Here is a 24360-nt window from a genome sequence, read left to right on the forward strand (position 1 = left end):
TGGAGGTTGGCCCCCAAAAAAGCAGGAAGGAGAAAGTGGAAGTTGCAGAAGTTTAGGAGCCCAGAACTGAAACCGGATTCCCACATGCGAGAAACGATTGTTAAATCTTTAGGAATTTGGGGAGCAGGTTGTTAAACACAACCAGTTTTAAATTAAATTAAATTCTATAAATTAACTAAATCCTACAACAAGCAAGGCTAATAAGTACTCAAAGTATATCACTTCCTAATTTATTTTACTACATTCTGCTGGCATCACCGACTCGATGGACATGCGTTTGAGTGAACTCCGGGAGTTAGTGATGGACAGGGAGGCCTGGCGTGCTGTGATTCATGGGGTCGCAGAGAGTCGGACACGACTGAGCAACTGAACTGAACTGAACTGAACTGAACTGCTGTTACATGGGCACTTAAGGTTTTCACAGGTTCTACATATATGGTGGAAACACTGCACAATGCGGTTTGTGTTCCACTGCCCCTCTTCCCAGCTTTGCACCCAGTGACATCATGTTGATACCAGTCAGTGGGCATGTTTATATCACAGAAATCAGTAACCTATACAAATCAGAGCTTTATGGTTTGCTTTGTTGATTGTCTGAATTTAAGAAAGTGGTCAAGCAAATGTTAATAATGCAGATTAAACCTCAGAACTGTAGGCATGACTTTCTACTTGTTGTATATGAAATTCACAGTACAGAGGACCTTATTTTTATTATTTGTGTGCTATGCATTCTTTTAAAATTTTTATTATTATTTTTTCTTGAGGTACAGTTGATTTGCAGTGTTTCAGGTGAACAGCAAAGTGATTCAGTTATACATGTACATTTATAGCTGTTCTCTTTTAGATGCTTTTCCATTAGAGGTTATTAAAAGATACTGAATATAGTTTTCTGTGCTATACAGGAGGTCCTTGTTGTTTATTTTACATACAGTGGTGTGTATCTGTTAATCCCAAATTCCTAATTTACCCCCCCATCCATTCTTTACATCAGTAAAATTTATTGAAGATGTATGTGTGTGTATGTGTTTGTGTGTGTCCTTTCGCCCCAGAACCACGGAACATCTGTCAGCTCCCCACTGCACAGTTCCCATCCACTCTCAGTCTGTTGGCAGGAACATGAGTCACATGGTCCCTTGGCCAAATCTAGCATCCAGGAATGCTGGGAAATATTGTCCCTGGCTGGATGACCATGTGCCCAGCTAAAATCAAGGCTTTGAGGAGGGCAACCCAACCATGGCAGCTCCTTATATTTCCTCTAGAGAAGGGCAACAGCTCACTGAGATTGGCTGTTTAGATTTTCTGAGGCCACACGTCCAGCCTTCTCGGGGCCTCACTTGAAGGCCCTCTTCGAGTTACTACCAGCACCCACTCAGAACTTCAGGAAAGCACAGGGTGTGGTGTCCTGAAGGGACAGGTTCCCAAATCTCATGCTGCAGCTCCAAGTGCCTGCTTCCCGCCCTGGCTTTGACCACTTGTGTCTGTAATCCCAACAGGTATTCCAGCAGGGCCTGACTGCATGATGGCCTTTGAGCAGTTTTGGGCTCCAGACCAATGTTTGGGGTTGCATTAAACAAAATGTGGGTTCTGGAGTCTCAAGTTACTTCATCTCTTTTAGCCTCAGTTTCCACTTCTGTAAAATGAGGATGATAAAATTTAGCTTTCAGGGTTATAGTAAAGGTTAAATGAGACAATCTTTTGCAAAGTTTTGTTATCTAGAAACTGTAATTCAAATGTGAAGTAATTAATCCCAATTCTCTCCAGATTGGTTTGTGATCTGGCTCAGGTGGAATTATGAACATACAAACCCTTTGTAAAACTACTTAGTACTATACTGATGTAAGGTGGCATGTAACATTTTAAGTTATAAAAAAAATTGTTATTTTATTATAACAAAAGCAGTACTGTTAAAAATTTAGAAAATGCAAAGTGAAAATAAGAAACTAAAAATACCCGTAATGCTACCACTCAGAGATAACTGTATGTGTATATAAGATCTCAGAGATAACTATATATATTTATATATGTGGACCTCTAGGGAATTCCCAACTATTTATATTTTGATACAGCTCCAACAGTTATTAACTTGTCCTGTTGTTGTATTTGGATTCCCCCCCTTACCATGCCCTCCAACTCCCTTATTCAGATAATCAGATTATTTTGAAGCATGTCTCAGACATCATATAATTTCATCATAAATATGTCAGTGTTTATCTCTAAATTGAAGGATATTTTAATTAATTATTTTTAGCTGTGCTGGCTCTTGGATGCTGTGTGGGGACTACTCTTGGTTGTGTGTGGGTTTCCGATTACGGTGGCTTCTCCTGTTGTGAAGCATGGGCTCTAGGTTTTCTGGCTTCAGTGGTTGTGGCACACGGGCTTAGTTGTCCCACGGCCTGTGGAATCTTCCCAAATCAGGGATCAGCCTGTGTCCCCTGCATTGGCAGGTGGATTCTTATCCACTGAACCACCAGAGAAGTCCTGAAGGATATTTTAAATAAATATAACCTCAACTTAAATATCACACCTAAAAAAAATAAATTTTCTAATGGACAATGTCGATAACAGGGAGAGGCTGTTCCTGTTTAGAAATGGGGGGTATATGGGCAGTCTTTGTACCCTCCATTTAATTTTTGTGTATTGTTGTTTGTTGCTATTTAGTCACCAAGTTGTATCCAATTCTTTGAGACCCAGTGGACTTCAGTGTGCCAGGCTTTCCTGTCCTTTACCATCTCCCAGAGTTTGCTCAAACTCGTGTCTGTTGAGTCCATGATGCCATCCAACCATCTCACTCTTTGTCACCCCCTTCTCCTCCTGCCATCAATCTTTCCCAGCATCAGGCTCTTTTCCAATAAATTGGCTCTTCACATTAAGTGGCCAAAGTATTGAAGCTTCAGCTTTTAGCATCAGTCCTTCCAATGAATATTCAGGGTTAATTTCCTTTAGAATTGACTGGTTTGATCTTCTTGCAGTCCAAGGGGCTCTCAGGAGTGTTCTCCAGCACCACAGTTTGAAAGATACACCCAACTGAATGCAGAGTTACAGAGAATAGCAAGGAAGCATAAGAAAGCCTTCTCAAGTGAACAACATAAAGAAGTAGAGAGAAACAGTTTTGCTGTGAGCCGCTCTAAAATCTAAAGTCTATTTAAAAAATAAGTTCCTAATAGTATCAAAAGTTGATCATTACTCAGATTTCCATATTTTTGTGTTTCTGTTTTTATAAATTGTTCTTCTTATACCTTTGAATATTGGGTGTTTGTATTTTTCTTATTTGCCAAGCTCTTTATATATTAAGGATATTAACTAAGGTAATATTAATTACTTCCTCCAGGGAAAGTCATGGAGACTTCAGGATCACTTCAAGACCACAGTCGAGTTCATGGAGAATCAGAAGATCTAGACTGTATGTTTGCTTTCTCTAACCCTCTGGGCAAAGCTGCATGGGAAATAGAATCCAGCAGTGACTGGAACAGAAGACCCTGCTCAGCTCATGTGGCTCAATGAATGGCCCAAGTTACAGTTGAAACCTCTAGAGAAGTAGTGATTTTATGCACTCGCACATGTGTGTGCTTGGTCCAGTCTGTCCCCCAGCACTCTCTAGCAGTGGGAACCCCCAGTTGCTCCCCCAAATCTCAGAGGCTCTGGGAGCTTGGACAGGCATTATGGAGAGTCCCCAGAAGAAGGGAAGGGTCCCACATGGCCCCAGAATGGGAAGGTTTAGGGCTTGATTAGATCCCACTTGCTCTGTAATTTAGAGAATTTTAAATTTGTAACTGTTAGGCACAGTGTGGGCTTCCCTGGTGACTCAGCGGTAAAGAATCCACCTGCAGTACAGGAGATGAGGGTTTGATCCCTGGGTCAGGAAGATTCCCTTGAGAAGGAAATAGCAAATCACTCCAGCATTGTTGCCTGAAAAATCCCATGGACAGAGGAGCCTGGTGGGCTACAGTCCATGCTGTGAAAGAAGAGTCGGACACAACTGAGCAACTAAACCACCATTACGTACACGGTGTAGTGGTCTCTTGGAAAGGATGACTGGCTTAGAAGCCCCTCTGTGGGCTCCATATTCAGAGAAATGTCTATCTTTGGCCTTCCTAGAGCCTCTGGAGCCTCCGAGAGCCCTGATCTCCTGCACCTCCCATGGGCCCTAGGGGTTTGGGAAGAGTACCCCAGAGAATCCAGCCACTCCTGGATCCCCAAGTCCAAGTAGACCCCTGGGAAGGCCTGGGTGGTCCTTGGGGTGGGAAGAGCAGGAAATACTCCTTCTTAACTACGTGTGCCTCCCAGATGGAGAGATGGATTTCCACAAGCAAGACCGGGAGGCCAGACTCGTTTCTCAAGGACAAGATGAGAGAGACAAGTCTTCCTCCTCTTCATCCTCCTCCTCCTCCTCGTCATCCTCCTCATCCTCTTCCTCAGGTAAAGCAATGACTTAATTAAATACATATATACTAAAATATCATTGAAGACAAGCATTTACATGGGAAAAACAATCTCCTGTCCTCGCCAACCTCAGTGTTGCAGCTCCAGTTTTCCACATTCCCTTCCTGAGCCTGCCTCTCCATACACATAACTTGTACAGTTATAACTCCCACATGGACAATTTTGTCCTCAGTTTACAGTTTCTTCGCTATCTTATCCTAAGCATTTTGCCGTGTTATTCCATAATATCTTAGCAACTATTCTTTTGTGTTTCCCATATAGCCCCTCAAATGACTGCACCTCATGTCCAGGAACATCTTAGTTTCCTAGGGGCACTTTGGAGCAAGAGGCAGTGCATGTGTGTATTCCAGCAGCCTGCCTGGGTTCACGTCTGTTCTTTACCACTAACAGCTTTGTGTCCTTGGGTAAATTGCTTAAACCTGTGTGCCCTGGGGTCCTCATCCATCAGATGGAGACCATAACAAAAGTTATTATATCATAGGATTTATTGTTGTTGTTATTGTTTAGTCACTCAGTCATGTCCGACTCTTTTGCAACTCCATGGACTGTAGCCTGCCAGGCTCCTCTGTCCATGGGATTCTCCAGGCAAGAATACTGGAGTGGGTTGCCATTTCCTTCTCCAGGGGATCTTCCCAACACAGGAATCAAATCCACATCTCCTGCATTGCAGGCGGATTCTTTACCACTGAGCTACCAGGGAAACCCAGCAACTCATCAGGAAGGGTCTATTTTTATTCACATTTTACAGGTGAGGAAACTGAAGCCAGTGAGGTTAGCTGCTGAAGAACTTCCAGAGGCAGGGGGACTCCAGCCGGGGATTCTGTCCCTGTTTCTCCTCCTTACCTGGGCAGGGAGGTTCTGTCTTCTGATTCTGATTGACCCTCCAGGGATGCTGCTTCTCTGCAAATGTTCTCCACCAAGTGCGGCCAGAAAAGTCCCTTCCTTCCGGTCTCCAGAGTACACATGGGATTGGTCATATCAATCAATAATTATCAAAACTAAGCACTAAGATTTTTTTAGTCTCTCAGTCGTGTCCGACTCTGCGACCCCATGGACTGTAACCTACCAGGCTCCTCCATTCATGGGATTTTCCAGGCAAGAATACGGAGTGGGTTGCCATTTCCTTCTCCAAGCACTAAGAGAAAGCATCAGGAAAACAAACACAGAGTCCTGGAACCTTCGAGACAGACTGACATTCAGGATCCTGGTCTCCGATCCTACCCTGGTGGCCTGCCGCTCTATCTCAGACACTGAGCGTTCTTCGGACTGAGACAGACCATTAGTCTTCAGGGCCTGGAGCCTAAGTGTCTCCCAGTTGCCTCCAAGCCCCCTCCACACAAAGGACCCTAACTCAGAGTCTGGCATCCAACACCACTATCCCTACATATCTATTTGTTCTTAATGTAGCCTATTATTTTTTAATTAAAATTTTTTTATTGTAAAAGATTACACATGGGCACATTATAGAAAATGTGAAATATATAAAGAAGTAGAATAAGAAAGAAAAACACCCTTTGCTCTGTTAGCACTAAACACATATTAGTGCATCTCCTTACATTTATTCAATGTATATTAAATTGTATATGTATATGTATTTTTTGTCCATGCTGTATGGCTCTTGGGATCTTCAGTTCCCTTCTAGGGATCAAACCCAGGCACTCTGCAGTGAAAGCATGAAGTCCTAACCACTGGACTGCCAGGGAATTCCCATCAATAAATATTTATTGAACATCAACCATTTGCCAGGCTCTGTGATAGTTACTCGGAGAAGGCAATGGCTCCCCACTCCAGTACTCTTGCCTGGAAAATCCCATGGATGGAGGAGCCTGGAAGGCTGCCAGTTCATGGGGTCACTGAGGGTTGGGAAGGACTAAGCGACTTCACTTTCACTTTTCACTTTCATGCATTGGAGAAGGAAATGGCAACCCACTCCAGTGTTCTTGCCTGGAGAATCCCAGGGACGGGGGAGCCTGGTGGGCTGCCGTCTGTGGGGTCGCACAGAGTCAGACACGACTGAAGTGACTTAGCAGCAGCAGCAGTGATGGTTACTGAGGGAACCAGCAACTAACTGTGATTTTTTCTGCCCAAGTTAATTTTTAAACAATTGAATTCGCACATAGAAAAATTATCCTCATTTTAGACAGCATACAATTCTATAATACCTTTTATTAAAAATTACTCACAGGGAACTGTATTCAATATCCTGTAATAAATCATAGTGGAAAAGAAAAGACAATCCTTGAACAACTTTTAAAGATTATATATTATGAATATATCATTGAGAAAGCTAAAATAATTTTTGTTTGCATATTAATGGAGTTCATCCCTGTTGGATAGAATTTGGAGTAATTTTTGTTTTCTTATTTTTTGTATTCTTTGATATTTCGCAAGATGTGATGAAAAAGCCTTTTCGGGGCATTGATTAATGTTTATAAAATACAGAAAAGAAGAAAATAGAAGCCTCTTAAAATCTTATCTCCTGAGATAAATACTATTGTTGTTATCTTATTAAAAATATTTATTTATATTTATTTAGCTGCACCGTGTCTTAGTTATGGTGGCATGGGGGATCTAGTTTCTTGACCAGGGATCAAACCCAGGCTCCCTGAACTGGCAAAGCAGAGTCTTAGTCACTGGACCACCAGGGAGGTTCCCCATTGTTATCTTGATATACTTCCTGTTCCTAGTTGAGATCACATATGCTCTGATTTGTAAGCACACTTAACTTGCTTTCCTGCAATTTAAAATTTTATCCATGATAGACCAGAAGTTTCCCAAACACTGTGTTGGTGCTTAGTTGCTCAGTCATGCCCGACTCTTGCAACCCCATAGACTGCAGCCTGCCAGACTCCTCTGTCCATGGGATTCTCCAGGCAAGTCCAGGCAAGAATAATGGAGTGGGTTGCCATTTCCTTCTCCAGGTGATATTCCCAACCCAGGAATCGAACCTGGGTCTCCTGCATTGCAGGCAGACCCTTTACCGACTGAGCTAAGAGGGAAGCCCCATGCCAAGCACAGTGAGGGACATTAGGACTGCTGGGACTCTGTTAATCATCCCAAGGGAAAGGGAGTCCTCTGGACCCGAAGCCAGAAACTCCTAGGCCTGAATCCCTGGAATGCTGACTGATCTAAGGGTGCAGACGACTCAGTCATTCTTCAAGGCTTGATCAACTTCCTGCACTAGGCTGGGCAACCTTAGGACAGTGATGCCTAAGATGGTGTCCTTCAAGAACTCAAGGTGGTTGGAGGGATGAATAGCACCATGGACCCTCATGCCCACTGTGTCAAGCATGGACAGCTGACACTATTGAAACCCCAGAGGAGTGACTTCCCTGGTAGTCCAGTGCCTAAGACTCAGTGCTTCCAATCCAGGGATCACAGGTTCGATCCCTGGTTGAGGAACTAAGATCCCACCTACTGGGGAGGGTGGCCAAGATGGTGTGCTGGGACAACTAGAAACTCCTCTACAGGAGGTGTTACACCAGCTTAACTTCAGGATAAGGGAGCAAGTGGAAGGGCGTTCCAGCTGGGAGACCAAGCATGAGCAAAAGCACCTCATAACAGTACCTCGTGGGCCTTGTCTCATCATCGTGAAAGTCGTAATAGAAATAGTAAGTGATTTGTTCAAGGTCACACAGAGTTTGTGACAGTTCCTGTCCCCCAGCCCTCAAAGCGGACTTCTTTCCCCCAGACGACACTGCTCACATAAACTAAATTCCAAGAACCAACACCAGAATGAAGTATTTCTGGCTCAGTCCAGGCTGAGGTTCTTCTACAGCATGTGTTTGTTCCCTGCAGAGAACAGTGATGAGGACCAGCACCCCAGAGTAACCAGAGAACGTCGGCACAGCCAGGGGGCTGGACTCTCCCGCAGGGGCGGCTCACCCGGTAGGCAGTAGGCCTCAGCGTTTCTCCTTTGTCCGCTCAGTGGAAATGAGTGTGTGTGTGTGAAGATGTTCCTTGCAGCACTGTTTTTAGTAGGGCAATCACAGAAACAACCTCGTGTCCAACAGCAGCAGCACAGATCAGCAATGCTCCACCCTGTCCTGGTCACAGCTCTGTTCTTCATCCTTCTCCAAAGCGAAAAAGAGAAATTCAAATCATAGGGTTGGTTTGATCTCATATGAGTTCAGTTCAGTTGCTCAGTCGCTCTTTGCGACCCCATGAATCACAGCACGCCAGGCCTCCCTGTCCATCACCAACTCCCAGAGTTTACCCAAACTCATGTCCATTGAGTCGGTGATGCCATCCAACCAGCTCATCCTCTGTCATCCCCTTTTCCTCCTGCTTCCAATCTTTCCCAGCCTCAGGGTCTTTTCAAATGAGTCAGTTCTTTGCATCAGGTGGCCAAAGTGTTGGGAGTTTCAGCTTCGGCATCAGTCCCTCCAGTGAATATTCAGGACTAATCTCCTTTAGGATAGACTGGTTGGATCTCGTTGCAGTCCAAGGGACTCTCAAGAATCTTCTCCAACACCACAATTCAAAAGCATCAATTATTTGGCACTAAGCCTTCTCTATGGTCCAGCTCTCACATTTGTACATGACTACTGGAAAAACTGTGGCTTTGACTAGATGGACCTTTGTTGGCAAAGTCATGTCTGTGCTTTTTAATATGCTGTCTAGGTTGGTCATAGCTTTTCTTCCAAGGAGCAAGTGTCTTTTAATTTCATGGCTACAGTCACCATCTACAGTGATTTTGGAGCCCCCCAAAATAAAGTTTGTCACTGTTTCCATTGTTTCCCCATCTATTTGCCATGAAGTGATGGGACCAGATACCATGATCTTAGTATTGTGAAAGTTGAGTTTTAAGCGAGCTTTTTCACTCTCCTCTTTCACTTTCATCAAGAGGCTCTTCAGTTCCTCTTTGCTTTCTGCCATAAGGGTGGTGTCATCTGCATATCTGAGGTTATTGATATTTCTCCCAGCAGTGTTGATTCCAGCTCGTGCTTCACCCAACCCTGCATTTTGTATGATGTACTCTGCATATAAGTTAAATAAGCAGGGTGACAATATACAGCCTTGATGTATTCCTTTCCCAATTTGGAACCAGTTTGTTGGTCCATGTCTGGTTCTAGCTGTTGCTTCTTGACCTTCATACAGATTTCTCAGGAGTCAGGTAAGGCGGTCTGGCATTCCCATCTCTAAGAATTTTCTACAGTTTGTTGTGATGCACACAGTCAAATGCCTTGGCGTAGTCAATAAAGCAGAAATAGATGTTTTTCTGGAACGCTCTTGCTTTTTCTGTGATCCGACGGATGTTGGCAATTTGGTCTCTGGTTCCTCTGCCTTTTCTAAATCTAGCTTGAACATCTGGAAGTTCTTAGTTCATGTACTATTGAAGCCTTGCTTGGAGAATTTTGAGTATTACTTTGCTAGCATGTGAGATGAGTGCAATTGTGCGGTAGTTTGGACAGTGTTTGGCATTGCCTTTCTTTGGGAATGGAATGAAAACTGACCTTTTCCAGTCCTGTGGCCGTGGCTGAGTTTTCCAAACTTGCTGGCATATTGAGTGCAGCACTTTAACAGCATCAACTTTTAGGACTTGAAATAGCTCAGCTGGAATTCCATTACCTCCACTAGCTTTGTTTGTAGTGATGCTTCGTAAGGCCCACTTAACTTCAGACTCCAGGATGTCTGGCCCTAGGTGAGTGATCACATCTTTGTGATTATCTGGGTCATTAAGATTTTTTTTTGTATAGTTCTTCTGTGTAGTCTTGCTACCTCTTCTTAATATCTTCTGCTTATGTTAGGTCCATACCATTTCTGTCCTTTATTGAGCCCATCTTTGCATGAAATGTTCCCTTGGTATCTAATTTTCTTGAAGAGATCTCTAGTCTTTTTCATTCTATTGTTTTCCTCTATTTCTTTGCATTGATCACTGACGATGGCTTTCTTATCTCTCATTGCTCTTCTTTGGAACTCTGCATTCAGATGGGTATATCTTTCCTTTTCTCCTTTGCCTTTAGCTTCTTTTCTTTTTGCAGCTATTTGTAAGGCCTCCTCAGACAACCATTTTGCCTTTTTGCATTTCTTTTTCTTGGGGATGATCTTGATCACTGCCTTCTTTACAAAGTCACAAACCTCCGTCCATAGTTCTTCAGGCACTCTGTCAGTTCTAATCCCTTGAATCTGTTTGTCACTTCCACTGTATAATTGTAGGAGATTTCATTTAGGTAATACCTGAATGGCCTAGTGGTTTTCCCTACTTTCTTCTATTTAAGTCTGAATTTGGCAATAAGGAGTTCATGATCTGAGCCACAGTCAGCTCCAGGTTTTTGCTATTTTTGCTGACTGTATAGAACTTCTCTATCTTCGGCTACAAAGAATATAATCAATCTGATTTTGGTGTTGACCATCTGGTGATGTCCATGTGTAGAATCATCTCTTGTGTTGTGTATTGTTGGAAGAGGGTGTTTGCTGTGACCAGTGTGCTCTCTTGGCAAAACTCCATTAGCCTTTGCCCTGCTTCATTCTGTACTCCAAGACCAAACTTGCCTGTTACTCCAGGTATCTCTTGACTTCCTACTTTTGTATTCCAGTCCCCTATGATGAAAAGGACATCCTTCTTGGTGTTATTCTAGAAGGTCTTGTAAGTCTTCATAGAACTGTTCAGCTTCTTCAGCATTACTGGTCGGGGCATAGACTTGGATTATTGTGGTATTCAGTGGTTTGCCTTGGAAACAAACAGAGATCATTCTGTCATTTTTGAGATTGCACTGAAGTAGTGCATTTCGGACTCTTTTGTTGACTATGATGGCTACTCCATTTCTTCTAAGGGATTCCTGCCCACAGTAGTAGATATAATGGTCATCTGAGTTAAATTCACACATTTCAGTCCATGTTCACTCTTGCCATCTCCTGTTTGACCACTTCCAATTTACCTTGATTTATGGACCTAACATTCCAGGTTCCTATGCAATATTGCTCTTTATAGTATTGGACTTTACTTCCATCATCAGTCACATCCACAACTGGGTATTGTTTTTGCTTTGGCTCCATCTCTTCTTTATTTCTGGAGTTATTTCTCCACTCTTGTAGCATATTCGGCACCTTCTGACCTGGGGATTTCATCTTTCAGTGTCATATCTTTTTGCCTTTTCATACTGTTCATGGTGTTCTCAAGGCAAGAATACTGAAGTGGTTTGCCATTTCCTTCTCCAATGGACCACATTTTGTCATATATTTTGTAAAAAAATGACCCATATGTGATTATAAACAAGACTGGAAAGCAAAATATCAAAATGTTAATAATGGTTATCTCTGGATGGTTATATTATGAATGATTTTTCTTTTCTTTTTTTTTGAACTGACTTTTACCATAGATGTTTTACGATAAGATTCTTTTATTTTTATAATAAGAAAAATATAATTTTGTGGGTTTTTTTAAAGAAAAACTTTAATAAATGTTGGCCTAAATTGATCGTGGGAAGAAAAGAACTTGGGGGAAAGAGACTGGATTAATACCTACTACAGATCCTGACACACACAAGGTGTTTAATAAATGTTCCCATGACTCTGCACCTGAGCTCTGGGTCCTATTTCTGGAGATAAAAATGACCAGGAAAGCAGACCTTGGTGACAGACCTGGATTTGAACCTTAGAATTGCCACTTCCTGGCCGTGTGACCTTCAGAGAATAGCAGCTTTTGTGAGCCTCAGTTTCCTTATCTGTAAATTGGGAAGGGAGAGGTACTAATACCTTCTTCACAGAATTTCCAAGCGGGTCAAATGGAATATCAGCTACAAATTGCCTAGTTCAGTGTTGGCATATAGTAAGTGTTCAGGAAATGACGGCTAGTATCACTGACTTTGCACAAGGCCCAGTGCCTCTCTGGCCCCCAGTTCTTTTAGTCAGTTGAACATGGTCACCTCAGGATGTGCGAGTGGTGTTAGACAGAGTAGCAGGAAATCTCTTGTAAGGCTGTCTTGCTTCTTGAAAACCTCCCACCTCACCGTCAACATGAGGACTATGTTACTTTTTAAAGCTTCCAACCCCAGAAGAGGGAAGCCACTCTGGGGTGCTGCTACTGGGGAGAGCTAACAGGTTGTTTGTCTCCACCCAGGTGCTGAGCATGGGGAGCCTGACGTTTTGAAGGATGAGCTTCAACTCTATGAAGGTAATTGTTTGTCCGGTGGCTTTGGGCGAAACATACTAAAGCAAAGAACACGAAGGCTTAGGGCTTTGTTGGGAGGAAACAAGGTGATGAGGGTATTTCATGAGCTGAAAGTCGTGGGTGGATATATGAGATGTGGCAAGGTGGGTGGCTACAATGTGAGCAGATGGAGGTGGGTACAGGCGTTTTCTGCCACAGTCAGACTGTGCCAGAGTGTATTCTGATCTATAGCCCCGGCTTTCAGGGCGACTGTCACCTGTGACCTAACCTTTCTGGATCTCAGCTTTCCAACCAGCAAGATGGAGCTTGATCAGTACCCTCTCTCTTGGAATACTGGGTTGTTTAAGCATGCATGGGAAAATTAAGGACCTGATCTCTCTAACCATCCAGCCAGTCCATTCTGGAGGAGATCAATCCTGGATGTTCATTGGAGGGACTGATGCTAAAGCTGAAACTGCAATACTTTGGCCACCTCATGCGACGAGTTGACTCACTGGAAAAGACTCTGATGCTGGGAAAGGTTGGGGGCGGGAGGAGAAGGGGACGACGGAGAATGAGATGGCTGGATGGCATCACGGACTCTGTGGACATGAGTTTGAGTGAACTCCGGGAGTTGGTGATGGACAGGGAGGCCTGGCGTGCTGTGATTCATGGGGTCGCGGAGAGTCGGACACGACTGAGCGACTGAACTGAACTGAACTGAACTGAACTGAACTGATCTCTCTAACAGTTACATTATAGAGTAATTGTCACTAAGTATCGTCACTTTTACAGCAAGCAGATGTAAATATTATGCCACTTTGCTTGGTAGCACTGTGATGAGATGGAGGAATTTGTAGGAATGAACTAGTTTACCAGAAAGCCTCACAAATGCACACTGCCAGATAAGAAAGTCTGTTTTAACTTTGTTTAATCCAGCAGTTTCATGATCTGCTTGGTCTCTTAACTCCTGATAATAACCCAAGGAATACAACAGGAAACACAGACATTCAAAGAAATGTAAATGTCTTACTGTTCTCATCAAGCCATTACCAGTGGCTGCCACTGGGTGGCGGCATTGTACTTAATGGTCATACTGTCTTCTTTGAGTTTTCTGATTTTAACAAAAACAGGCATTATCCAATTTAGAAAAAAAAAATGTTTCTAATTGCTCAGGTCGTGCAAGAAAGTTTTCACTGGATGTAAAATGAGAAACTGTTTTATATATATATATATACATACACACATATTTTAAATGTTTTTTTTCTCTTCAAAAAGTAAGTCATATTCACTGTCGAAAACATAAATATCATCATGTATTTGCGAATTAATTCCTCCAAGTAATGACTTGCCCCCAGGACATGGGCGGTACTTGGTAATTACACTATGGGAGTCGTGTTTCATGCTGTTCTTGGTTGCTCTCGATCCCCTCGGGGCTGGCCTCTCTGATCACTTGCAGACAGTGGCCCCTGTTTGCACCTCAGCCTTGAAGACAGTTCAGCATCCTGAATGTTTGCTGCCAGGAGTTGAGTGCCCGCTCCAGGTGTCTGTGTCCTGAGGCTGACCTGGAGGAGGGAAGTGTACAGAGTGGGGGCTCCTGCCTGCCCTGAGGGGAAGAAGAAGAAGTCACTGGGGATAGGAGAGGCCCCACGAACCAGAGGGTGATGCAGTGGAGGGCCGTCTAGGCCAGATTAAAGAGAAGGCTGCAGCTCAGCGCAGGAACAGGGCTTAACTCATCCTGGGCAGCCTCGACAAGGAGCTCGACACTGCGGTCGGGGGCCAGGGCCCCCAGCGTACAACCCAGCTTGGCTTGTAAACTCTGGGCCTGATGGGGCTGGGGGCGCAGGCCTAAGTGTCCTCACCTGTGTCAGGAGAGCAATGAACAGGCGCAAATTGCAAAGTGGTGGCCTGTGTGTGCAGATGTGTTTTATCTGGATCCCAGCATGTCTTTATTATTATTCTTAATAGTGCATCCGTACTCATTTGTGTCAGGTTCTTTGTGGCCCCATGGACAGTAGACCGCCATGCTCCTCTCTCTGTGGGATTTTCCAGGGAGGAACACCGGAGTGGGTTGCCACGCCCTCCTCCAGGGGATCTTCCTGACCCAGGGATGGAACCCACATCTCCTGCATCTCCTGCATTGTCAGGCGGATTCTTTACCACTGAGTCACCTGGCAATCCCTGTTATTCTTAATATATTTCATCAATTCAATTGTGTGACTAATAGTTTTTCACATCTGGACATCTGTTAAATCGGGGTGCATCTTAAAATCACTGGCAACCCACAGTTATAATTGGCTATAGTTTTCCTTCCATAAGATGACGTCATTCTCACAAACCATGACATCTTTGACTAGATGGAATGTGAGTTGCCACCTTTTTTATAGTCAAGAAGTTTATGTAAAAACCTGAATTTCTAGCCTCTCGTGGGACATTAGAAGACCTGTAACATGGGGCAGGCGTTACTGTGGCAGCTTTCAGGGACTGCTGCATGGCACCTGTCCCTTTAGATGGAAAAGAAGCCCTCCAGGTTGCTCTAGTGCCCCCTGCAGATCAGTGGAAAGCCTCTGGGTGAGAGAGTTCCCCCTTCCCTGGGGTGTAACTTCTTGCCACCCATAGCATACAAGTATATAATCACTCATTTCTGTTCTGTGCAGGTGCCCCCAGGGAGGTGGTGCCTTCAGGAGAATCAGGTGAGTGTCTGTTAGCGGCAGGGGGTCATCGGTGCTGGTGTTGATGAGGTCTGGGCATCATCTTTCCCCCAAGACAGCCAGCTGCTGTCAGATGCATGACTGAAAGACAGGACCCCATGTCCACTCTGGGCAGGGACTCTGACCTGGGCTCAGCAGGCTGGCAGGGCTGGCTGTGGTATGAGGGGGGCCAGGGGAGGTGAGAAAGGGGGTCCAGGCAAGAGCACAGGGATTACTGATAACAGTCTATAGATAGAAAGATCCCCTGGGGACTGGAGAATCCGACAGGGGCATTTTCAGAGGTCACCTGTGGCATCTGTTAAGGACCCAAGCTGGCCTGGGCACTAATGTTGAGTTTCTCATTTCCAGGACTCCGAAGGAGAGGCTCTACCCCCACGAGTGGTAAATATGCAGGTAGTGGGAGGTGGCCTGGATTCCAAGGCCTGGGACGGACTACAGACAGCCTGGGAGGTGGGAGTGGGAGTCGGTTCCAGCAGCGATGCCATCACCACCCAGGTTGTCATGTGACCCAGAAAAGGGGCCTCCGGGCTCAGGGGACATGGAGCAGAACAGACTCAGGCCTGTGGAGCAGGAGGGTGTCAGCGGGGGTCCAAGGACAGGCGCCCCACCTTCCAGCTTTGCCCTGACCACCCTGAAGTGAGCACCTTCTGACCCAGGAGCTAGAACGCGGGAGAGCCCTTCTCAATGAGGCTTCCTCAGAGAGGATCCCCAGAGTTATTCCACTGAACACTCATCTCTCTCTTGTTCCCAAGGAGAAGTGGAGGCCTCTCAGCTAAGAAGACTGAATATAAAGAAGGACGGTAAGGAAATTGAGGTTCTAGGGCTGCCGCCGCTGTCTGATTCCAATTTCTCTGGGGAGGAAGTCAGCTGGTGGCCTGGAACAAAAGTAATCATAGCCTACCTCTGCCACCGGCCTTGCAGTTCACAAACTCCTCAGCTTGGAATCACCTTGAGCGAGTGGTCCAGTGATGCCCATTTTGCAGATATGGAGACTGAGGCTCAGGGTCAGGAAGTGGTCTTACCCTGGACCCTGGTGGTGTGCTCTTTCTGTTGCACACGGAGTCACTAGGATGAGAACTGCCCTCCAGGGCTTATGGCCATGATGGGGAGCAAGGACTGGGCGGGCTGGACTTTAGGTAAGGAGTTTTGAGGACCGGCGAGACCTTCTCAGTCATAGGCCTGCAATTGTGGGGGTCTCAAGGGGAAGGGTGATGGTAGGAAGGGAGACCATGGTTTTATTTTCTTTTCGGCCACGCTGGCCGCACAAGGGCTCTTATTTCCCCAAACAGGGATTAAACCCAAGCTCCCTGCAGAGGAAGCTCAGAGTCTTAACCACTGGGCTGCCAGGGAAGACCCTGGAACAGCGAATAAAGCTCCCTTTGAACAGAGATAAGAATACTTTTAGTTAATTAAAAAAAGGAAGAGGTAAACAGTAACCCCACCTCTGCCTTGGCAGATGAGTTTTTCCATTTCATCCTCCTCTGCTTTGCCATCGGGGCCTTGCTGGTGTGTTACCACTATTACACAGGTGAGTAGGGGGTGCGGTGTGGGAATGGGGGCGGGGGCCTGGATCTGCAGGCTGATCATTCTCTCCCTTGCTGCCCCTGCAGACTGGTTCATGTCCCTTGGGGTCGGCCTGCTCACCTTTGCCTCCCTGGAGACTGTTGGCATCTACTTCGGCCTGGGTAAGGCCCCACCACAGGCAGAGTCTGGTGTGGGTGTAGTGGCTGGGCTGGCCACAGAGGCTCGCCAAGGGCCGGAAAGCCACGACCTAAATATTTTGTAAAGATTTCTTTATGCTTGTGTTTGCTTCCTGGCCGCTCTCAAGGTCAATGAGAGGTCATTGGCACAACCCCACGGAAAAAAATGGGCAGCTCCATGAAAATACAACAGAAACAGTTTAAAGTGGCAAACAAACAGAATTAGCCAGATACTGAAAACAAGGCAGTTAATGGAGTGGGGCACTGAATTCGCCTAGTTTCCTGGCATTGTTACTGCTGTTCATGGTTGTTTTCAATAATAATAACTCAGGCCTATTATCCAAGTTTAACCTGCTGCCTGAAATTCCATCAGAACTTTGTTTGTATGGGTGAGGCCTTTGTCCAAGAGTGGGCAGGGGGAGGTCTGCCCCTGGGGTCCCTCAAAGGGGGCACAGAGCTCCATCACCTTTCTCTCTGTTTCTGGCAGTGTACCGAATACACAGCGTCCTGCATGGCTTCATCCCATTCTTCCAGAAGTTTCGGCTGATAGGTAACGTTCTCATTCTCCCTCTGTTCACTTGGCCTCTCCCCGCCGGGGTCTTCTGTTGCAGATGAGCCTGAGCATATAGGAAAGAGACAGAGCCTGGAGGTGAGGGCCTGGGTTCAAGGCCTGTCGTTGTTGTTCGGTCGCTCAGTCGTGTCCGACTCTTCACGACCCCGTGGACTGCAGCACGCCAGGCTTCCCTGTCCCTCACCACCCTCGGAGGTTGCCCAAGTTCATGTCCATGTTCAAGTCCTACCTCCTCCAATTTCCTATTTCTGGGGAGCCTCTTTTAGCCTCAGTTTCCTCAACTGGAAAAATGGGTGTCATAATACCTACAGCACAAAGGTGTTGTGAAAATCAAATGAGGGATGGATGCAAAAGTCCTTAGGTGTGAACCGCTGTGGAAAAGAACAGGGGACCTGGGCATTTCTCATTTGCTCAGAGAACTTTGAGCCTCTCCAAACAGTATCTCCTCTGTGATTTTATTTGCTTAATAGCAACTTGGGTTGGGAGTGGGTTTTAGTTCTCCTACACTTGACCGGTGAGGAAACTGAGGCTCCGAGAGGTAGAGTGACTAGGCCAGAATCACACAGCTAGAGTGGCTACGCAGGACTAGAGGAGATCCTCTTTCTTGACCAGCAGCTCTGTGCCTACCAGTACTTTGCAAAACTGATGGGCCAGGGGATGTGTGTCTCTCGGTCGGAGACTTCCATCTCCTTTAATCCGTCTGATGCTAAAGGGGAAACGAGCTGTAATGGCTGAGGGTCATGACTGCCTTTTGTCAGCTGTTAGGGGCATTTGCGCCTCTGGGGTAATGGTGGGGAGGAGGCCTGGCTGCCTTCGGAATCCCATGCCATCCTGTGGGCTTTGCCTTCCAGGCGTCAGGAAGACTGACTGAGCCCGGTGCCCGGTGGGCGGCCAGGCCAGGCCCCGGTGTTACCACCACCACGTCCTCTCCACCTGTGACAGAGCGGCGTCCTGGGAGACACGCGGGCGGGCCACGCTAGAGCAATAAAGAAAACGCTTTGCCTTCCATGTGGTGTGAACGTTGACACCAGCCAGGCTGAGGTGTCCCTCGGGCAGTGTCAGCATGAAACCCAGACGCCAGGATGATGGCAGGAGTGGGGAGGGTACAGGCCTGTGCCCTTCACAGTGGCCTGGATTAGCAGGGGGGTCCTGGGACATCACTCTCGTCTGGAGACAGTAGGAGCCCCTGGGCCCTGCAAGCTGTCATCTGTCTGGGCTTGTGACTTCTCTCGAGTCCCCAGGCCATCCTGGCCCACTGCTCTGAGGCCGGGAGCACCACGTCGGGCCCCTAGGGTGAACCTGATGCAGGCGCAATGTTGGGGGACTAAAGTCACAGCATCGGGCGTCTTCCCTCGGCTCATCCAGGGCCAGCCCTGCCACCCTTGGACTCCATCAAGATTCAAATAAACTCTCTCTTCCCTAGACTGCAAACTCAGCTAAGTGTTCCTTTAGGTTTCTCGAATGTGAGAATACATTCGGGGTCTTCTCTGACCCCATTGAGTCAGAGGGTTACCTTTTCCCACTGGTCAAACTATAAAAGGGAGTAAATGCAAAAATCCTGTCATTTTAGGTCCAAGACTTCAATTGTACAGGTTTGGAATAGGAGACAGGGTTTTGCAAATATTCTTGTGAAGAAAGATCTAGAGCCGTGAGGTATTCTTAGCTCAGTAAATACCAAAGAAGTGAAATAAGAGCACAAAGAATCCATGGTAAACTCGGGTTTCATTAATCAAGGTATAGAGTCTAGATTGAAGGAGGTGAGTATGTTCTCTTGTGCACAGTCAGGCCGCACGACAGAATATGTTTTAGATTCACATGTCAAGAGAGACAGTGACAAACTAGAGAAAACACAGAAGAAACCACAGTGTGGATGTAAAGAATAATTGGAGAACTGAGGACTCTTCAACTTGCAGAAAAGAGAAATGGGGACCTTCTCTGAGCTCATAGACTCTGAAGGACACTTTCTCAAGTGCTTCCACAGGTCCCGGTCCACTGTGTTGGTTGAATTTTCACAGCAGCCTCAATATATGTACATCCCCCTCATTCTGCAGATGGAGAAACGGAGACTCAAGGACATGGAATAACTTGTCAGGTTCCCACAGCAAGTCAGGGGCAGAGTGTGAGTGGGCCCCAGGCCTGTGTTCTCCTGGTGCCAGGCTGCCCTACAGAGCTCGGCAGGCCAGTCCCCACAGCAGGCAGAGCATTCCTGAGGCAGCTGCAGTTTTCCCCAGTATTTTTCAGCTTTGGAATTTCTCAGAGTTACAGAATATTTTTATCAAGTGAGAAAAGGAGGACTACCAACTCCTTACTTTGCCCATTAAATAAAAATAACAAAACACAGGGCTGCCCTGGAGGCTCAGTGGTAAAGAGTCTGCCTACCAGTCAGCGTAGGAGATACAGTTTGACCCCTGATCCTGGAAGATCCTGTTTACCTTGGAGCAGCTCAATCTCTGTGCCACAGCCATCGAGCCTGCGCCCTAGAGGCTGTGCTCTGCAACAAGAGGAGCCCCCACACTGCAAGTAGAGAGGAGCCCCTGCTCACAGCGACCAGAGAAGGGCCTCAGCAGCAACAAAGACCCAGCACAGTCAATAAACAGATAAAATTATTTTAAAAAAATAACAAAATAAATCAACTGTCAGCATTGTTTTATAATAGAAAGGATAGTAGTCCCAAATCAAAAAATCAGGGATATTATCATCAGAAACAAAATGGGCCTTAAAATGAAAAAAAATGAAGCTTTATGAACAACTTACTGGGTATCCTTTGCCCTCCAGTCACTGTGGTCTGGTGAAAACTTAATCTTTTGGAAACTGTGAGACTAGAGAATTCCTCAGGACTTGTACATTTTCTCGTTTCTGGGATTTTCCAACTCAACTCCTACACCTCAAGGGATGAAAAGCCTTGCTGCCTCCCAGAGCACCTTGTACTGCAAGAATTTTCCTGCTCTGTTTTAAGAGGCCTCTGTCAGTGAACCTTAAGGCCTTATTTCAGGAGAATAAAGTGACCCACGAGTAGGGAATGTTCCTGATAGTCACGGCTGTGTTCTCTCAACACTCAGCTCTCAGCTCGGCCGTGACAGCATCACCTGGGGCCCAGCCCTCCAGCCATGTTCCTTCTTTCCAAGTTTGTTCCGGCTGTTCTGGGTCTCTTGCGTTTCCACACAAGCTTTAGGATCAACTTCTCAGTTTCTGCCGAGAGGCCGGTGGGAACTCTGCTGGGATCGCTTTGCACCTGCAGATCAGTTTGAAGAGGATTGTGCTTCTTTTTTGTTGGGCGGGGTGGGCTTCGCAGGTGGCGCTAGTGGTAAAGAACCTACCTGCCAATGGAGGAGGCCTGTATTCTTGCCTGGAGAGTCTCATGGACAGGGGAACCTGGAGGATTACAGTGCATGGAGTCACAGAGTCAGACACAACTAAAGTGTCTTAGCCCCCTTGCTTTTTAGTGACGTATTACTTTAAAAAAATTTTTTGTTGAAAAAATCTCCCCGAGTCCCAGAACTAAAATGAACCACAGATGGTATTTTGGTGTGTTTCCTGTGAGTCTTTTTAGTGCATGAGTTCATTTGTTTTGATTTCAGGCCTTTTTTTCTCTCATACATAATAAGCATTTTTCCGTTAGTACATACTCTCCATAAGCATCATTTCCAGCCACTGGACATTTCATACTTTACAGAATAATCTCTCTGTATTTAGATGATAGTATCATGAGCTAGCATTTGCTTAGTACTTGTTACGTTTCATTTCATCCTTACCATCCTGACGTCATTTCATCCTCGTCACAATTCTGAGAGGTAGCACCTGGCCACCATCCCCATTGTACAGATGGGAAAACTCAGACATGAAAAACTGGCTTCTGAGGTTTAGATTTCAATCCCTTGTGTATAACTCACTGTCCTCAAAAGGGAGCCTGGAATGCGCCAATAAGATATTTGTCAAATAGACAAACAGGACGCAAGGTTTCACAACAGAAACATGAACCTGCTGACTGGCGGGCAGGGTGGTTTAGCCTTCCTTGTCCCAACCTCAGTTTCCCCATCTGTACAGTGGGGATCATAGTAGCAGCCACATCACAGTGTGCGGCGAGGGTTACGTGAGATCACCACGTTTCTGACACAGAGTAAAGGTACTTGATTCAGGCAGGAGGGCATATCAGAGCCCTCAGGGGCAGGCAGGGTCAGCCTGGTGAAGAAAAACGGGGCGCATAGGGACGTCCCTAGTAGTCGAGTGGCTTAGACTCCACGCTCCCAGGGCAGGGGCCCCACAAGCCGCAACTAAGAGTTCACGCGCTACAGCTAAAAGATCCTGCATGACACAACTAAGACTCCACACAGCCAAATAAATACTTAAAAAAATAAAAATGAAAGAAAAACGGGGAGCATGGGAGAGAGGGGCCAAGGGAGCAACTGTCCAGTTTTGCCAGGAGCACCAGCTGAGTGGGACCAGCCAGAGCCGGCCAGGAAAACAGAACCACAGCGGGTGTTTAACAGAGCTATTCTAGGGGATTGTTAAACAGATACAGGAGACTGGAAAGGCACAGAGGAACCACGGGGTTCTCACAGAGCCTAACTGAGGAGGCAGCCCTAACCACCCAGGCAGGGCTGGGGGATCCCAGGGAAGAGGCTGGAGCCATGAAGCTTGAGGGAGAGTCCTGTGGAGCCAGGACCTACAGCTGCCCACAGTGGGGGTTTGCCCAACGAGACTGATTCTGGGAGTGATGTTAGACCTCTCATTTCTCAACAGAAGCAGGAAACCCAGATTTTGTTTAACGCTGGCAACTAATTTTTTTTTAATTTCAAATTCCGCTGTGGAAAATAGTGGTTCCTCAAAAAATTAGAAATAGAATCAACTTATGATCAAGCAAGTCTACTTCTGGATATATATGCATGAAAGAATCAAAAGTAGGGATTGAAAGAAATTTTTGCACACCTGTGTTCATACCAGCATGAGTCACAGTAACCAAAAGGTAGAAGCAACCCAAGTGTCCCATAGGCGGATGAATGGTTAAACGAAATATGGTCTGTGCACAACAACGGTGTGTTATTCAGCCTTAAAAAAAGGTGGACTCACTCACACTGGTGAGTCCAGTGGTAAAGAGTCTACCTGGCAATGCACGGGACGCAGGTTTGATCCCTGGTCAGAGAACAAAGATCCCACATGCAGCTAAGCCTGCACGCCACAGCTACTGAGCCTGCGAGCTCTGCAGCTAAGACCCCAGCCAAATAAAGAAATAAAATAATTTAATAAAGAAAAAAAGAGTAAATTTCTGACACATGCGATAGCATGGATGACCCTCAAGGATATTGTGCTCAGTGAGATAAGCCAGACACAAAAGGACAAATCTGAATGATGCCACTTATACGAAGTCTCTAGAGTAGTCAAGGGTAGGGGTTGGGGGAGAGAGGTTAAGGGGTTAGGGTTTAATAGGATAGAGTTTTAGTTTGGGAAGATAAGAATGTTCTGGAGCTGGGTGCATTTTATGTTGTGTGTATTTTACCACAATTTAAAAAGATCTCTTCCAGTTATTTGTGGTCAAACAAATCTGGATCCTGGGACTTCCCTGGTGGTCCAGTGGTTAAGACAACTCCTTCTAATGCAGAGGGCCCGGGTCCGATCTCTGGTCAGGGAACTAAGATCCCACGTGCACCAAGTAGAGAGCCCACATGCAGCAATGAAGAGCCTGCAGTCAGACAAACAAACAAACATCAGTGGCTCCCGTCTGCAGGCCGTGCACAGCAGGGAGCTCTCCATAGCGTGAGCTGGGAGCCGGGAGCTGGAGGAGGTGCACACAGATTGGGAGAGAAAGCTGGAGCAAGGAGAAGCCACAGCCGTTTCTCTTCATCTTTCCAAAGTTTGGCAGTCTGACTGCTTTGTGAGGACGTGGGTTTGACCTCCTGCTGGTAACCTTGGCCTTTCTGGGCCCAGTGGTCAAAGGAGGGTCTCAGGTGGGTCAAGTTGTAGGAGCCCCTTGTGCCCTGGGAAAGAAAGCCCCCCACCTCTAGATCTCAACGGAGGGTCTCTCTGCCCTGGTGCACTGCCTCCCTGGGGCACAGCCCCAGGAACCCCTCACCGCCTCTCTGCCCAGCTAGGGCTCAAGGCCAGTGCCAGCAGGGTCTGGTTACACCTCAGGCAGATTCCAGGAGCCCCAGTCCAACAAGTGGTCTAAAAATAGAGCCCTGAATCCTGAGTCCAGGAAGGCAGGGTTGTAACGTAGGGTGGGCGAAAAGGGCTTGGGGGTGGGGTGGAGCAGGAGGGAGCTTCTGTCTCTGGTTGCCTTGGACACTGTGTGCTGAGTTTCTGCCATAACCACAGTGGCAGGAGGATATGGGTATGAGAGTATTTCGAGGTCATCTGAGCCAGTTTGCCTTGGGAGGAAAGGAGAGAAGTCCAGCTGTGCTGGGCTTGATGTCTCCTTCTCCTGACACAGCCCCGGGGAATCCTCCTGCATCTACTCCAGAGGAGCCAGGCAGGACCAGAGATGGGGCAGGGATTCTGCTGACAGCCTGGGAACCTGGAGGAAGCACTTGATGTGGGGACTGGGCTGTGTGGGGAAGGTGTAGGGAAGGGCTTTGCAGGCAGAGGGCCCAGCGTGGGTAAGGGCAGGGAGGAGTGAAAGGATAGCATGTCTGGGGGCAGCAGGGGGCAGCCACACTGGGCTGAGTAGGCGTGAGGATTAATGGGCAAGACAGCACACAAGGGCAGGTGGCCTCCTTTCTCCCAAAGGACCTGGGACTTCAGCCTGAGGACACTGGGGAGCCTTGGAAGGTGTTTGAACAGAGGAGAGGCATGGAGATTGCCTTTTAGAAAGATCACTCTGGTGGCCCCTTGGGGGCCATGAGAATGAACATG

General features: G+C 46.5%; 1 protein-coding gene across 5 annotated transcripts in view; it reads left to right on the forward strand.

The window, feature by feature from the left end:
• TMEM40 (transmembrane protein 40) overlaps positions 1-18522 on the forward strand; it is a 41911-nt gene extending 23389 nt beyond the window's left edge. For 2 of the 5 annotated variants that reach the window (XM_055413537.2, XM_055413539.2), the window contains 11 exons: positions 3329-3400; positions 4285-4416; positions 8239-8328; positions 12503-12556; positions 15190-15225; positions 15592-15636; positions 15996-16043; positions 16700-16771; positions 16854-16928; positions 17431-17493; positions 18366-18522. In XM_055413537.2, the coding sequence (XP_055269512.2) occupies positions 3337-3400; positions 4285-4416; positions 8239-8328; positions 12503-12556; positions 15190-15225; positions 15592-15636; positions 15996-16043; positions 16700-16771; positions 16854-16928; positions 17431-17493; positions 18366-18385 (699 nt within the window). In that variant the 5' untranslated portion in view covers positions 3329-3336 and the 3' untranslated portion in view covers positions 18386-18522. The remainder of the gene's footprint in view (positions 1-3328; positions 3401-4284; positions 4417-8238; positions 8329-12502; positions 12557-15189; positions 15226-15591; positions 15637-15995; positions 16044-16699; positions 16772-16853; positions 16929-17430; positions 17494-18365) is intronic. The other 3 variants (XM_088831912.1, XM_055413542.2, XM_055413541.2) reach the window with 2 other exon arrangements.
• Positions 18523-24360: the final 5838 nt, after the last annotated feature.

The sequence above is a fragment of the Moschus berezovskii genome, chromosome 24, assembly GCF_049115385.1.
Source record: "Moschus berezovskii isolate FMDL1 chromosome 24, NW_MosBer_1.0, whole genome shotgun sequence".
NCBI lineage: Eukaryota > Metazoa > Chordata > Mammalia > Artiodactyla > Moschidae > Moschus > Moschus berezovskii.